The 16,953-nt window shown below is 49.9% G+C and overlaps 2 protein-coding genes and 1 long non-coding RNA gene across 3 annotated transcripts in view; 2 read left to right on the top strand and 1 right to left on the bottom strand.

Annotated features, from left to right (window-relative positions):
• The window catches only part of FAU (FAU ubiquitin like and ribosomal protein S30 fusion), a 380,300-nt gene that overhangs the window by 168,449 nt on the left and 194,898 nt on the right, over nucleotides 1–16,953 (top strand). The window lies entirely within an intron of this gene.
• CDC42EP2 (CDC42 effector protein 2) lies at nucleotides 7,743–12,281 on the bottom strand. The gene is made up of 2 exons (XM_069066270.1): nucleotides 12,075–12,281; nucleotides 7,743–9,344 (listed from the first exon to the last, which is right to left on the bottom strand). The coding sequence occupies exon 2, from the start codon at nucleotides 9,036–9,038 to the stop codon at nucleotides 8,385–8,387; it is 654 nt and encodes a 217-aa protein (XP_068922371.1). The 5' UTR covers nucleotides 9,039–9,344; nucleotides 12,075–12,281; the 3' UTR covers nucleotides 7,743–8,384.
• The window catches only part of LOC138144819 (uncharacterized), a 17,417-nt gene continuing 11,362 nt past the window's right edge, over nucleotides 10,899–16,953 (top strand). Inside the window, exon 1 of the long non-coding RNA XR_011164030.1 lies at nucleotides 10,899–11,408. This is a non-coding gene — a long non-coding RNA (uncharacterized lncRNA). The remainder of the gene's footprint in view (nucleotides 11,409–16,953) is intronic.

Genomic DNA, 16,953 nt, shown 5'->3' with positions numbered 1-16,953 from the left:
GGCAATGCTGGTAGTGTTTAACAACCAGACTTCCCAGGGGGAAAAAGTTTGCACAAACACCATTAAGTTAAATCTGATTATTTACACTTTTAAAATCTAGTCAATTTAAAAAACTCAACACATTGAACGCTAATTTGTAGGGGCTGCCGATTTCTGAGGCGCAAGTGGTCAGCCACCTTCCCGACCAGCCATCTCCTGTTAACAGAGAATGAGAAGGAAAGAGAAGAAAAGGGGTCAGCCAAACTAACCATGTATCAGTTTGTGTCTGACAGTGTAGAATATTCTACACTCATGGTCTCTGCAAAATCACTTCAATCCAATTTACCACAGTCCTCTTCCAGAGCAAAGGACAAACTACACTGTTAACCAATTCAACCCCTCTGATTTATTTATTTATTTATTTTCGAGGCAATCAGGTTAAGTGACTTGTCCAGGATCACACAGCTAGGAAACGTCAAGTATCTGAGGCAGGATTTGAACTCAGGTCCTCCTGACTCCAGGGCTGGTGTTCTATCCACTTTGCCACCTAGCTGCTCCAAACCCTCTGATTTATAATTTTTAAATATGGAAAAATACAAACCCAAAGTTAAAAAAAGTTTTATTGATGCTCAGTGGAGAGAACTCTCATTGAACTTGCAGTCACAAGACCAGAGCTGAAATCCGTGAAATACTTTACCACTTGGATGAACTTTGGTAAGTCACTTAACTTCTTTGGGCCTCAGTTTCTCCAGTTGTAAAATGAGGATCTGGGGCCAGATGACCCCTATGGTCCCTTTCAGACCTAGATCCAGAATCTTCTGAACTGTTGCTGACTCAGACCCACTTTTTTTTCTTTTAAAGCAATTGGGGTTAAGTAACTTGCTCAAGGTTACACGGCCAGTTATTTCTGGGTGTGGTGCTGAGTATCTGAGCCTGGATTTGATCCCCAGGTCATCCCGACACTGGAGCCAGTGCTCTTACTTGCTGAGCCACCTGGCCGCCCCTATCAGACCCACTCTCAAGGTCAGGGTGATTAGATTTGATGCCCTCTAACCATCTTCCTGCAATGCTGCTGAGGGCTATCCTACCCTCTGCCTCCAGCTGTGCTTTCCTACCTTGGGCTCTGGCTAGGTAGATGAAGGGAGGGTGGGAGCCCTCGACACATCAGGATAGACTCTGGCCAAGTTTCTGCTGCTGGCATCCTCCCTTCCCCAATCTATGACTTTGACCTCTTGTTGCGCTAAAATCTCACCTTCTACCTGAAGGCTTCCGAATACCACTTTAATGCCACTGTCTTCTTAGTTGGTTCTTGGTTGTTTGCACATTGTCTTCCTCATTAAACAGCAAGCCCCTTAACAGCAGAGACTGTCTTTTAGCATTATCAGCACTTAACACAGTACCTGGTATATAGTCCAGTATGTGCTTAATAAATGTTTATTAATTGGCTGTGCTGGGAACAATAATCACTTCATACACTACACCTGTCCCCCACCTTTCCAAGCAGACCTAGAAAATGTGCCAGATCTAATCTGGATGGAGAAATCCAATAAAAAAGTCACAGTGAGTTGTTTTGGCAGCCTAGTTTGGTGTAGGGAGACAGAAAGGGGTCTGGTCTGAAGCGCTCCAGTGCTGGGGACCAGGGTGAGAGGAGGTCAGACCCTCCCCTGAGTGGCCGGACAGGAGCAGGTGCCAACACTACCCAGTTCCAGGTCACAGATCAAGGCAGATGGAAGAGAGGACCTGTACTCAGGGATGGCATTCTGGGGCAAGGAGCAGTTGAGGACCTGAGCTGATATCCGTGGAAGCAAATTCAGATGCCAGCAGTAGCAGCAGTATGACTCGGATCTCAGGAGCAGAGCAGGATCTGAGTTCTAGCTTCTAGCCCAGCCTGCAGAAGTAACCAGGGCAGGAATCTCAGACTAAAGAGGAGCCTATAATTATGTCACTCAACTCACAGAGCTTTCCAGATGGCTGTTAGAGGCTGATTCTAGCAGCATCTACTGTTACTCAGACCCAAACCGTGGCCAGGAACTTATAGAGCTCACACTTGGGCTGGGCTGAGGAGGACAGCAATTAGATTTTGCTTTGGATTAGACCCCTTTGGGAGCACTGAAAGCTTGAGGATCTCTAGCTTGAATTGTCCCTTAGATCCTGGAGTAACACCATATTTAATACCCTAAGAAAATGACAAGGACCAGTCCAGACGTTCCCTCCAGAAGTGCATAGAGTCTGGCTGTAATACAAGCCTGAAGTCAGGAAATAGACTGGAAAAATAAACAAAACAAACAAACAAAAATGGACTCCCATCATAAAAAACTATTATGGTGACAAGGATGCTGTCACAAAGGCAGAAGAGAATGACTTCAAAACATCTCCAAGCAAAGCCTTAAGAAAAACACAACCTGGGTACAAATTCAACTAGAATTCCTGGAAAAGATGAAGAGGTTTTTTTTTTTTCTTAAGAGTTAAAAACATTTTTACAAATGAAGTGAGAGCATTGAAAGAAAGAATTGAAAAGGGAATTAGCAGCTTGGCAGAAGAAACTCCGAATCTGCCAGGCAACAAACTTTCTGAAAATTAGAAGAGATCAAATTGAGTTAATTAAATTAAAGATATATGTATATGTGTGTACAAAATGTCCAGATGACGTTTGTGTGCATTCATGCATGTCTGTATAAAATGTCCAGAGGGAGACAACACTTACAACTGACAGGATTGGGCAAAGCTAAGATGTGCACAGATATCACCCCCATGTCCTTGGGTGAAGTGGAAAGAGCTGGGAGGACCTGTGGCAGCAAGCACCCCAGTGTCCCCAGGGTGGCTGCCAACACAGGTTCTTGGATCTGCTTTGATAAAGGAAAGCAACTCAAAATGGGTTAACAAGCTTACTTTAATCAGTCAAACATGTATCGTTTACCTTGTTCAGGGGAAAAAGGTCAGCACCCTGAACTTCAAAGTATACAGGCAGAATTATCAAGACAGAAACAGATCAAGTAGACAGCTTTCCAAACTGTCCAACCATTACATCCATACCAAACAACATCTGGATTTCAAAGCCGGGGGGCTCTCAACAACAGCTTCCCAGAATCCAGATCAAATCACAGAACACTTCTCAAAGTGAGCCCCAAAACAAAGCTACACATCAGGGCTTATATAGTCTTCTCCTGGCTCAGAGAATGTAACAATCTTATTGACTCACTGCCCAATCAAGAAGTATCTACTGAAAAACAAGCCTGGCACCCCAGGCTCCAGGTGCACTTTAGCCTAGGGGCAGGGAAGATCTTCAAATTAAATTCCCATTACAGGACCCAACTTAGAAGGCCAGCTCTGCCACCTGCCGGCTGTATGGGCAAGCCACTCTGCTCCCTGGATCGGAGTTTCCTCATCAGTAAAATGAAGGGTTTGTATCAGATAATTTCAAAGCCCCCTTTTAGCTCCATACACTGTGGTGCAATGAGGTTGGAAGTGTCATTATTAGCCTTTAGCAGATGAGGAAACTGAGTCCCAGGGAGGTAAGGTGGAGTGCTGGGCCTGGAGTCAGGAAGCCCTGAGTTCAAATGTGACCTCAGACACTAGCCAAGTCACTTAACTGCTATTTGCCTCAGTTTCTTCATCTGTAAAATGGGAGTAACAGCATCTACCTGGCAGGGCTGTTGGGAGGACCACATGAGATCATTTTAAAGTCCTTAGCACAGTGTCTGGCATGTGGTAATCACTACAGAAATGTTAGCTAGTGTTTAGATGGCAGAACCTTGGCTTCTAGAGCCCTGTAAACTCTAAATCTAATCTCAGAGGCCCGAGCTTGCTTGTTCCAGGTGCGAGGATCACAGCTCTGGCCTTGGAAGGGCTCCCTGGAGCCACTCGCCCAAGGCTCCTCAGACTTCCCCTTTTTGGTCTGGGCTGCCTTGGTTAGTGGTGCGTGGCCGCAGAGCACACACTGAGGAAAGGGAGGATGCTTGTGTTCAGAACCAAGGCTGCCAGAAACACCTCAGACTCATTACGAGTCTGATCTTTAACTTGGGCCAATGGGTGCTCAGAAACCTTTTACTGTGGCCAGATTTTTGACCCACAGTTTAAGAAATGCTGAATTGTAGTCTGATCCATATATGATCAGGAACCGCATCTACAAGTTTTTCCAGCTTCTACTGGAAGACCTCCGGTGGTGGGGAAATCCCTAGCTCTCCAGGTGGCCCATTCCACAGTATCAGCCGGCAGCTGAACCCTTAGGAAATCTTTCCTTAGAAGAGTTCGTCCTTCTTGTTGTTTCTGGTTCTGACCACTAGAGGGCATTTCAGTCCTGTCAGACTCTGTGACCCACTTACAGTTTTCTTGGCAAAGTCTGGAGTGGTCTGCCATTTCCTTCTTTAGCTCCTTTTACAGATGAGAAAACTGAGGCAAACAGGGTGAAGTGACTTGCCCAGGGTCACACAGCTAGTGTCTGAGGCTAGATTTAAGTTCAGGAAGATGAACGCCAGGCCCAGCACGCTATCCACTGCATCACTTTCGAGGGCCCAGTAGGACAAGACTAATTCCTATTCCACAGCTCCTCAAATGCTTGAAGATAGCTATCATGTCCTTCCTCTCCCCCCGCACCGAATCCCCCCTTCTCCAGGACAAATATTCCCAATTTCTTCTACTGATTTTCCTGCAGCCCTTCCCCATGCTGGTCACCTTCCCCTTGGATGCTCAGCTGGTTAACTTCCTTCTTAAACTCTGACACCTAGTACTTAATACATTACTCCAGCTGGGGTCTGGCCAGGGGCTCTGTTGGAGGCTTTAAATATCTCTTTTGTTGATATATTCTATTTTTATATCACGTATATTTCCTACTGTATCTTCCCCCCTCCTCCCAGAGAACCAAAGAATAAAAAAAGAGGAAGAAAGCAAAATTCAGTGAAACGAATCAAAGGAAGAGTGAAGAGCCATAGGTACAGAAATATTCAGAGCAGCACTTTGGGTTGTAGCCAAGAAATGACCCCAATGTGGGTGCCGAGGATTGACCACATTATCGTGTCAGAACATAAGAGACGATTACTGAGTAATAAGAAATGACGAATACGAAGAATTTGGAGAAACTCGGAAAGTTCCTAGGAGCCAGTGCAGAAAGGTACAGTAAGCAGTACCAAGAGAAGAAACACAGAATGACCACAATAATGTCAAGGACTTCTGAACTCCAATCAATGCAGTATCAGAGGACTGGGGTTGAGCATTCCTTCCACCTTTCAGTATATAAGTGGGGGACGATGGATGCAGAATGAGGTATTCTTCAGAGAGGACTGATACGTTGGTGTGTAATTTATCTAGATTCTTCCCATGGCAGGAGAAGGCACTAAGTAAACAGATATAGCTAAGCCCCTGAGAAGGGCATTACAATCGTAACTAAAATGACCCAATCCTTGTAAGTCTCTGAGTGTTGTAGTGTCAGACACCAGGGGGCGCTAAGAGCCCCAGGTTGGTCTGGTTAGACTCATACCGAATTGAAGGAACCTTTGGTCAGAACAGCTGATTAAAAGGTCTAAAAGGGGTTGTGACTAGTATATAGACACAATTGTCTGAGTACAAGAACCCTGGCCTTCTGACTGCCAGGTCTTCACAATATGGCTCTAGGACCCAGTCCAAAATGTGGATTTTGTATTTCTATCCTCTACAAACTGTTACAACTGGTCTCCTTGACATCCTTAAACTCATCATTCTGTCTCTGGCTTCCACGCCTTTGCCAAGGCTGTCCCCTCAAAGAGTAAGTTCTTGCCACCCAAGTTTTCTGAGGCCCAGAGAGGCTTTTCGGCAAGACTCACAGCAGGGCTGTATTCAGGTCCTGCTTCCAAACCTGGTGCTTTTCAGCTGTACTGCCTTGCCTGCATGACTCCTTCCATGGCACGTGGGGGCTATTCATCACTTCCTGTCACTGTACAACTGACCCACCTCCCTTCTCAGGGGGGTACTCTGTGTCAGCTCCTTTGGTGCCATGTTTCTCAAGGGATTCCTCCTTGCAGTCCACTCACACCCATTGTATCCCATTGGTGTCATTCATCACCCTTCTGCTGTCATTATATGTGTTTGGGTAAACTGAGGTAACCCTTTCTCCCATCTCCATGCTCCAAGGTCTTTTAATGAGCTTCAGCTTGGGAGACCACCATACACACCATCCTGATCAGAGTAGACTGGCCCTGGGATTTCCTCCAGCTCCCACCTTCCACAGGATGCCTTTCCTGGTACCTTCCCCTTTCATTTTCATGTCTTCCCTCTGGTGGTTATATTCAATATATCTTGTATAGAAGCTTGTTTGAACATATTTGTTTGCATGTTGTCTCCCTGGTCAATGTAATTCCAGTTCTGTTGCTTACTAACCATGACCCTGGCCAGTCCTCTGCCCTCTTTGGATCTGTTTCCTTCTCTGTAAAAGGAGGGGGCTGGACAGCCCTTCAGCATGAGTGCCAGGAGTCTCAAATGAAGCAGGCATTGGGCATTAGGACATGTGCCTTCTGCTAGACGTGACTGCTTTTTAAAGGCCTCCTGGCCTTACTTTCCAGTCACTTGTAAACAGGCTTTGGGCAAATGAAAATCATCCAGATTCATGTGTTGCCCACCCCAAAATGGTGGAATTGAATTGCACCCAAGATGTGGTGTAAAAGCTGTATGACCAAGGTGGTAGCTGGGCGTGGCAACCAATGTCAGGTCCCCACAAAATGTGGAGGCACTTTGTGGGGTAGGGCTTCTGTGAGGGAGGCCATGCAAGGCTAAGGATCTCAGCCTCCAAAGCATTCCCATTATGGGTCAGCTTGCAGTAAGGTCACACCTAAGACCAGCTTCATCTAGGTCCCTTCCTTGGGATAGTGAGCCTCCTTTCAGCTCCCCCATCTCTCGCCCTGCTTCATCTCGTCTCCAGGGCTGTCCTTGTCTGCAAGGCCTGGTGCTCCTGAGGAAAGTCAGAATCCACTGTTGTCCTGGCAACTGCCATCCCCTCAAGGGTTAGGGGGGCACAGAAGGGGATGGCTGTTATCAGGGGCTCAGCAGGATTCCACAGAGGAACCAGCAGCCCAGCAGGGGGAAGCAGGCTCTCTGTGTGACAAAAAGGGACAGGAAACTGAGGGAAGCATGTACAGCAGAGGAAGCCACCCAAAGGGAGGATTCGGATTTGGGGAAGCCAGCCTGGTTCAAGGCCAACACAAGGGGTCACAAGGCATATAATGCTGGGAGGGACCTTTGAGCGCAAGGAGCCCATAGGGGTGGGGAAGAGGTCTAGATCTGTGTGTTCTGAGTTCCGATCTAGGGTCTTCTGTGCTGCACCCCCACTGCCCAGTCTGCACCCAGCAGTCTGACTGTCTCTCATTGCTCATTTCATTTATTAAATGCCAGCTACATTGGAGGCCCTGTGCATGTCAGGGTGGAGATAAAGAGGAATAAGATGTGGGCCCTGCTCTCAGCGCTTAGCCCTTCACTAACCTGCTCAGTGAGTCTCTGCAGGGAGCTGAGAGGCAGGCAGGGCCGGGGAGTTGGGGGGATGGAAAAGCTAGCTGGGGCCTGTTCTACCACATACTCCTGGCAAATCACACAAACCTGAGCCTCAGTCTCCTCCCATTTGTAAAATGAGGGAGCTAAGCTAGACACCTTCCAAATCCTCTGACTAGAAGTGGCTCACGGGCATTTGCCTGTGCCTTCTGCCCATCTGGCTACCCCCTTGGTATCCAGCATTTTGCTGGCTACTTATTAAACACAGAGCAAACCTGAGGTGGAGAGACAGGGAAGGAGGTGGAGGCAGAAGAGGCTGTCACCAATCCAGCACAGTTTATTACAATCACAGCTCACCAGAAGTCAGGAGAGGGGAAGGGGCTGACACCGATCCAGCATGGTTTATTGCAACAACAGCTCACTGGAAGTCAGGAGAGGGGAAGGGGCTGATACCACCACCCCCACATTGCCTGCAAGGTCCTCTCCAGGAGGTAAGAGAGTCTAGAGTGTGGGTATCCCCCCACCCCCACCCAGGGATGGGTGGATTCCCAAAGTCCTTTCTTGAGACTTCATCTTGCAACTCAAGCAAGAAAATATCTCCTGGTCATCCTTGCCCTGGCTGAGGGAAGAAAGAACTGCCTACCCCCCCCAACTATGAAAAGTCTGCCAGCTGGGGTATCTGAAAACAGAGCTAAGGCAGTCTCAGTGAGAACATATTCCTTCCGTGGCACATGTTTGTGCCAAGGAGTGCAAAGAGCTTTTTTGCTGGTCTCTCTCAAAATTTCATTCTTCCCATGGAACAAGATGAGGGGAAACTGAGGTACAAAAGTGAAGAATGATCTGCCCCAGTGAAGGCTTGGGTATATAACAAATGCAGGCCTCGTTGACCATAGTGGCCCCCTGGGCCACCGTAAGCCTAATGCTGCCACGCTGTCCTGCCCCATTTCCAGGGCATTTTATGTGGGGATCTCCACTCTGTCTAGGTCTTGGTTCCGGTCCATGATCTGGAGGACGTCGTCCAGGATGGAAGGCCCCAGGTCCACGTGGAGGGAAAGGAGGGAGCTGGCCTGGGACAGGAATGGCTCCTCCGTTTCTTGCTCAGGCATGAAGCCATTCCGGGGAGAGTCAGTCTCTGGAGTCCTCCAGTCCTCCGAGCCCTCATTCTCCTGGGGGGTTGGCAGTGACATCTCCAGGTGCAGGCGGGGTGGCTTGGGTGGGGCTTGAGCTGAGGGCAGGGTGAGGGCCTGGGGTCCACCAATGACTGGGAGGGAGATAGCATTCTTGAGGAGAGGGGAATGGCCATCAGAGAGCCCTCGGGGCTCACGCCCACAGACTGTGGTGGTCCGGGCAAATGGGAAGGGGATGTTGAAGGTGCCATTTTCCTCCTCATCAGGCCCTTCACCAACTGTGCCAGGTAGCAGGTGGAACTTGCCCTGTAGGAAGGAGATGTCACCAAACATGTCACCCTCGCCACCATTGCCAATGTGGATGGTGTGACGGAAGTCGCCCAGGGGTGGGCTAATCATGTCTGATGACAGCAGGTCCCGCAGCTTCTCCTTCTTCCCTTTGCGGTTGCCCCGCTTCAGGTATATGGGCACCTTGGTGGCCATATCACCATATCATCCACAAAGGGCCCAATACAGGAAGGCTAGATTTCTACTGAACAGTGGGTGCCCTCAAGCCTCCCCACCCCTTGTAGATCCACCAATGGGAGCTGGACCAAAAGGGGGCAAGGCTAGCCTGAGCCAAAGTGCATCAAGAAGTCAGCAAGATGAGGAAAAGTTAAAAATGAGAATCTTTTCAAGAAAGGGATGAGGGGCAGAGCAGCGGCCAGTGTCCTTCCCTGCTGCTGTCCCCTGCCTCAGTGGGCAGATGACTGTTCCTCCTGGTTCCACAGGGCTGGAAGTTGGCGCTCTCTGAAAGAGAAGAACCAAGTGAGTGTTTGCTCACAGTGAGGAGCTGTCCCCGGACCCCACCAGAAGCCACCCTTCTACAAATTCCTGGGAGAATAAGTGCCTTTGGTTCCCCAGAGACTAAAGGGAGGGACCTCAGATCCTAGAACATGGAAATGTCAGTCAGAATCAGGAGGAAGACAACTTAGAATGTCAGGGTTGAAGGAATTTAGAACAGTCTAGATAACTTGAGGGATAGTAGAGACTGTCAGAGGCAAACCTTAGGGATTTAGTGTCACCCCCTCACTTTAGAGGCAGAAACAGAGACCCAAAGGGAAGGGACTTGTTTGAGATAACCCAGGAAGCCTGTGGCAGAGGCTGACCAGAACCCAGGCCTCTTGACTCCCAGCTCCTTCCGCCACACATCTCCTATGCACTGCTGTGTGGCCTGTAGTTTTACCTGCCCACCTAGATTAGGAGCCCCCAGAGGGCTCAGTCAGCCCCGAAAGGGGTCGCCATTCCACCTAAGCCTCCCCAAAGCCCTCATTAGCATGGGACCCCAGGAAAAGATCAGATATGCTCATTGATAAGGTGCACATGACTGACCAGACTCATCAGGTGGGGACTGAGTATGGAACACCACCGCTGGCAGGCCAGGAAACCTACAGTGTACCTGAAATCCTGGCACGTAGCCAGGGCCCACTCATCCTGCTGGTGAGGAGCCTTCTTCCCTCCTCCTCCTTTCAGCAGCCTGGCCTATAAGCTTCACCCCAAACCTGCACTGAGTCACCCCCAGTCTGTTTTGTTCTAGGGCTCAGATCTTAGGGTTGATCTCCCCCTGCCCCAAGAGGCAGAGAGGCTATCAGACTGTTCCCAGAGAACAAGCATTTCCACAGCAAACCAAGCCCATGGGTGGGCACAACTGCTTGCCAGACAGCTGCCTCATTCCGAGCTACATGAGTCCACCCATTTCCAGATGTGGGGCTGAACAGGGAAGGAATGGGGTGGGGAGGTGTTGCTGACCAGTTCCACCCAATAGTCCTGTGTGTATCAAGCCTCAGGCAGGTCTCTGTCATCTGGATCAACCTGGTGACAGCAGGAGGCCTGTGGAAGGTAGGCCACAGGTACCAGGTCACCAGGCCACCAGAACAGCAGACTCTGGGGGCGGACCAGCTAGTGGTGAGGAAGGAACCCTGGGTTTGGAGACAGAGGACCTGGGTCTCCTCTGCTCATTGTGAAGGACTTCGGGAAGCCCTTGTCCTTTAGGGGCCTTCCTAGGGGATTAGACCAACTATCCCTTCAAGCCGTGAGTCAGGCCTGTTTCTACCCGTTTGTTACCCCAAAGTTTTAGAAATGAATGTTCGACATCAACCTGCCCTCCTCACAGAAAACTTTCTGGTGGGAAAAGTGTGCTGACTTCAGGCCTGCTGACTCATCACCTGTGAGGCCTGGTGGAAGCCACCTGGCAGCTCCCTGTGTTATCAGACAGGACCCATGGCTAAGGTCCCTTCCACTTCTGGCCCTGGGAGCCTACAAAGATGACTCTCATTGGGCATTATAGAATGACTGGATGTATGGAATACTACCCCCTTATGTGAAGGAGGAGGAAGCATACTCAGTAACCCAAATCAGGGAGCGAGACAGAGAGAGACAGAGAGAGAGACAGAGACAGAGAGAGAATTAAATCTAGGGGCCAGAGATTTCAAGGATTTTTCAGGATGAGAATTTACCAGGAGTGACCCCGGGATTTCCCTTAGGGTGCGGAGCTAAGCGGCTAACTTAAATGGGCCACTAGATGGAGCCATGTGCCCCCTGCACAATGAGCCCCGGGAATGGGGTGAGAACTCTGGTGTCCCGATCCTTGCGGGGTTCTACTCGTAGGCGGGAGGTGGAGATAGAGGATAGAGGGGTCATGGAGAAAGGACTGCCTGGCTCTGGGCTGCGAGTTCGAGCCTGCAGTCCATTTGCCTGTGCCTTTTTCTTTGAATGGGGAGAGGGGGTATGAGACCCTCACTGCAGGGAGGACAAGGGGGCTAGACCCGGTACTTCACCAGCTATGTCTCGGCAGAGCAGGGACACCCCTGCCAGGTAAGCGTCCCGGAGGGCTCGGGGGGGGGGGCGGCTGAAGGAAAATGAAGGCGCCCCAGCTCGAGGCTTCTTCCTGAGACTGGAGCACTAAGGGCTGTCCATTCCTCTGCAATTCGGACCCCTTGCCGGCCCCCAAACAGGGCGCTGCCAGTCCAGCCCAGCCTTGCCCTGCCCAGCCAGGTTCTGTTTCAGGGCATGGCTAAAGATAGGCACACACCTCACCCGTTTTCTAAAAATACGGGGCGCTCTCCGAGGGAGAGCGGAGGCGGGGGCTGCTTCAGGCCAGCCCGGGGCCAGGGACCCCGGATCAGGAGTGGTAGCTGAGGGCGGGGAGGCTGCGGGAAAGCGGGCTCAACTGGAGGGCTGGTCCTGAGGCTGGGAGTGGATCTTGGAGATCCCCCACGGGAAAAGGGCAAAATCGCCCGGGAGGAAGAGGGGAGGAATGAACCAAGGAGAAGCTCCAGGAAGGAGAGAGGGACCCCAAAGCGCAGGAGTGACAGAAAACGCTAAAGGAGGCGGGAGGATCTGGGGGGGGGGCCTAATCCTCCCCACCCATCGAGCAACACCCCACCCCCCAGTCCCCCGCCAGGGAAATTCCGTAGCCTGGCGTGGGGACCTCGCGGTGCCACCCTCTCGGACACCGGCCTCGCTTCAGTCCTATCTTACCCCGGGGATTTATGGAGAGGTGGTCTCAGCCAAGCTGGGTAGTACCGGTGGAGGTCCGGATTGCCGTAGGATGGGCGGTGGCGGCCACAGGGAAGACCCTCCGCAGCTGGGACCGAACTGTTCCCAGGCCCCGGGGCAGCAGCTCCGCCTCCGCGGGCTCCGCCCCGGGTCCCCGACGAGCCAATGGTCGCCCTGGCTGTGGCCCGGCCCGGCCGGGCCCGGCCGGAGCCGGCTCCGCCCTGCCCTGCCCCGCCTCTCCAGCTGCTGCTTCGGGCCGTCCCGGGCCTGGGCCGTAGAGATGGGGTGGGGAGACGGGGGTGGGGTGAGGTGGGGAGGAGGAGGGAGGGAAAAGGAGGGTGGGGGGAAGGGAGTGTGAAGAGAAAGGAGGGAGGACCCGGGGGATCCACCGCAGCTCGTGCGCAGCCCAGGGCTGTGCCTAGAAGGCTGCCTGGGGCCCGTCGGGCTGGGAAGCTCTGACTTCTTGGGTTTGTCAGTCTGTTAGTCAGTCAATTACCCACAAAGGACTCTTGCCTGTACTCCAAGTAAGTGCCCGCAGGGTGTCGGATTAGGAGCTGGGGACACAAACAATCTTTGCCTTCAGGTAGCTTATCTTGCGGCCGTGGGAAGTCCCTGTGGGGCTACTTGGAGGCTTAGGTCCAGGTCAAAGCTATTTTGCCAATACTGCGGAAAGGTTTGCGTTCTAACATGGTAAGTTTTGCTGCTTGTGGCCCACATACGTGCTCTTTAATTATTGAGGGGAGTTCTCAAATGGAATCCTGAGGCCAAGCAGTTTGAGGACACCAGAGTTCTCACTAACAGTGAGAGCTTAAGGGACTTGCCCAGGGTCACACAGCGGAGCCAGTGTGGATCAGATGCGGAATTCGAACCCAGGTCTGCCAGCTTGTGTCCACACGGGTTCTCGGTCCGTTAGCCACGTGGCCTATTGTATATACATAAATACACATCTGAATAGACGTAGATAGATACCAAATGTAGTCAAAACTACAGGAGTCTTTGGGGGAAGGCTGCAGAGCCCCGCCGCCACCCACTCGGGTCATCCCACTACTGACCTGGACCCCAAGACCTGGGGTCCCACTCCACACATCTCTACAGCTTCAGCCCGGGAGCCTGAGTAAACTCGTGACTGAGAATCTACCAACCAGTCCGTTTAACACACTTCAGGCTGGCTCCAGATAGCAGACCATGCGACAACTTCCCGACCCATCCAACCGCGGGAGAAGCCATCCTCTCCTCCTCTTTCCCTGCCCCCTCCCCCAAGTCAGCTATTTGTAAAACTGTTAGCAAAGTGCTGGACTCCTGGTAAGTGTCACATAAATGCTTATCCCTTTCCTTTCCCTAATCACCTTACCCCAAAGTGGCTTAGCTTTCCTAGTGGAATGTAAGCTCTGTGGGGACAGGACATGCACTATTTCTTTTCTAAACTTTGTATCCCGAGCAGGGATCCCAGTGCCCAATACACAGAAAGCACTTGATAAAAGTTTCTTGCATTCCTTCTTGTAGAAGGTGACATTTAATCTGAGCTTTGAAAGAAACTGCGAATTCATCTAGTAGCTAAGTATTAAGGTACTTAGTCTTAGTACTTTCCCCCATTTCAACCTGTGAAATGGGTTAGCATCGTTTACCTCCATTTTACAGATAAAAAGACTGAGGTATAGAGACTGAAAGCTATTACAGTGTGTCAGTTTGGATAGAGGACCTGGGAGGCTGGGTTAAAGAGGGGAGGGGAATTTTGGGGTCCCTGGATCTGACTTAAGGGGAAATAGTATTCTTGGGCCCTACTTTAAAGGGATTGCTGTTAACTGGCCTTTGTACACATGGCATTCCAAAATTCTGTTGAGTCTAAGGACAATGTGTCCTTTCTGGGGAATCAAGATAAATCCTATTTTAAATCAGGCAAATATGTGACAATTCATATTGACATATTGCCTAAATTAGGGACAGCTAGGTAGATCAGTGGATAAAGTACCAGCCTTGGAGTCAGGAGAACCCAAGTTCAAATTTTACCTCAGACACTAACTGTGTGACCCCGGTCACTTAACCTTAATTGCCTAAAACAAACAAACCACCACCACCAAAATCCAAGCTTAAATTAGAAGCTAATTCTTAGTTTCAAGCTAGTGAAGGGGAAGGGCAAAGTCTCCCTTTTCTTCTTTAGGGAGTCTGTTTTAGATGAAAAGCTCTTAGTTCAATCACAATTGCTCTGACCTTCCAGTTTGGAAAATTCCCCACATCCAGCAGAGGTTAAGCTTCCTGCCCAACCACGCCTCTATTTATCTCCCTTGTGGTTGAGGCAAAATTCAATTTATTGGAAACACTTTGGTAACCAAACAGCGGACAAGAGATTATATTATAGTTATGTGTATCTAGAGAGGGAGCTGGAGTTTCCCTCAGCCCTGTCCTCCCCCGAGCTGCCGAGAGAACCAATCCCATTCCTTCATCTCTTCCCTGGGCTCCCAGACTCGTTCTCGGATTCCCGCCTTTTCGCACCCCCGTCCTCATGAACATAAGCATTTGAGATATGCTGAGATAAAAGCTCTCCCACGTGCGCCTGTAGCTTAGGGTGGGATCCAGCCTTTCACATAAGTTTTCATTGATTCCAACAATATGCAGATCGGCTTCTTACTCAGCTCTCATTTTCAGGTTTATCGGAAAAGCGTCCTTCTCTGGTCAAAGGGCCAGGTTTTGCATCTGAATTATTTCCCTCCCCATCCTTACACTTCTTGGGGTTTTTTTTGGGGGGGAAGGAGTGGGGGAGGTGGAAGGGACAGGGGACCTAGGGGTAGGTAGGATCGACCCCTTCTCCCTCCAAAATAGGAAGACCAAAGGCCAGAAGGGATCCTTGATGGGCAGGGGAGCTTTGAAAATTAGACGTTGAATTTATCATATACTTTAAAAAGAAAAGCAAAGTCCACAGCAGAGATCTGCAGTGTACTCTGCCAGCCTCTCTTGGAGTGCAGTGTATATGGAAACACTTCTTTTTACTTGATGTTTACTAAGTCCAGAATTTTTTTTAATGAAGTGAATAAAACTCCTACTTTGTAGTTTTTCATTTACCACATTTTTGTATATATTCAAGTCAAAAACATGCATTAACTGTGTGTTAGACGTGTAAAATCAGTCACTGCCTTCAAGGAGTGCAAAGTCTAATGGGGGAGACAACATGCAGATATACAGAGCATAATAAATGTGTCTGCTTCTATGCATACATGTTGCTTCTTCCATTTGTTTCCACTGTAAGCTACTTGAGGCCAGGGATGATTGTTTCACTGTCTCTGCCTCCCTGATGGATGGGGAGCACAGTGCTTGGGTGATGACTGATGGATACCACCCACTGGTAGATAGAACTCAGGTGGTAGAGCCTTCCTGGGGGAGGTTGCTCCTAACTCCTCAGTAACAGGCTTAGAGAGTTGCCTAAGGACATTGAAGAGTGAGGTGATTTGCCCTAGGTCATATGCCAGAATCTGAACCCAGGTCTCCCTGACTCCCAGGCTAGCTCTCTAACCTGAGTTCAAATCTGCCTCAAACACTTTCTAGCTGTGTGCCTGTGGCCAAGACACTTAAAACTCGGTTTGCCTCAGTTTCCTCACCTGTAAAATGCGGATGATAATGGCATCTACTTCCCAAGGGCTATTGTGAGGCTCTGGTGAAATGATATTTGTAAAGGCATAGTTTGTCTAAACTATAAATGCCAGTGATTACTGCTATCATCACCATTGCCTAGTTTATCTTATCCTTAGTTCTCATTCCTCCTAGTGGCCTCCCCCTGGCCCATAGCAGGGAGGAGGAGACCCAGAATCCTTTTCTAGGGTGAGGACTTTGCTGTTCCTTGGCAGAGCTGAACTTGCCCTGAAATCCCAGGCCGTGTGATGCTAGAGGAAGCTGACGATTCAGCCCAGGAACTAGACAGTCATGGCTTCCAGGATGTGACAGCGTCCGTCTGCTGTTTGCCTGTTCCCAGAAGGCTCATTCGGGAAGTGGAGGGGTCTGGACATCAGCTACACGTCCTCTCTTTCTTCTGGTATAGAGAGTGGGGGAAGGGGCTTTCTCACCAAGCTCAGATCCCAGGGGGCTAACTGCCTCACTGGCCAGGGAGCCCATACTTTAATAAAGATGACTTTCCTAGAGCTCTTTAATTTAGCCATTATTACTTATTAAGTAATTTAATCTAAGAAGGCTCAGAGATGTGTGCCTTGTCCATGGCCAAGTTAGTGATTGTCAGGGGTGGGAACTTCCTGACTTCAACTAATCCTACCGGGTAGGAAGTACAGAGAAACTTATTCCCATTTTACAGTTGGGGAAACTGAAGGTCAGAGAGGGTAAGTGACTTACCCAGGGTCACACAGTAAGTATCTGAGGTAGCATTTGAACCTATGTCCTCCTCCAACTCCATTACTCTTAGTTACTTTGGCTTCCTTACAATATCTTAGTGTGGTAGGAAATACAGGTACATTTATGCCCATTTTACAGATCAGGAAACTGAGACTCAGAGAGGGAGTGAGATTTGCCCAATGTCACGAAGTTCAATAAATGTCAGAGTAGGGATCACCTGTTGAGAGCATCTTTCCAAGATACCTTATTGCTCTACCCACTTGTCCAGTTTTCTCTGTCACAGTCCCATGTCTCAGAGGCATTTCCTTGGGGTCTCTTGACCTAAGGAAATCTGGGAGATGAGCAAGGGAGTGGCTGCTTGTGGGCTGTCCAGGGTGCTACCTGGGGTGGGGCCTGAGGGTGTTTGGCTTGGCCCTCTTCCCCAGGCTGAGGAGCTCTCTCTCTCTGTCTTTGTCTCTCTCTGTCTCTCTCTCCTCTCTCTGTCTCTCTGTCTCTGTCTCGGTCTCTCCTCTCTTTCTCCTCCCTCTCT

The sequence above is a fragment of the Petaurus breviceps genome, unplaced genomic scaffold, assembly GCF_028583685.1.
Source record: "Petaurus breviceps papuanus isolate PSGF00001 unplaced genomic scaffold, PetGlider_PUasm1.0 90721, whole genome shotgun sequence".
NCBI lineage: Eukaryota > Metazoa > Chordata > Mammalia > Diprotodontia > Petauridae > Petaurus > Petaurus breviceps.
Note: the sequence above shows the minus strand (reverse complement) of the source record. Positions and strands in the feature narration are given on the sequence as shown.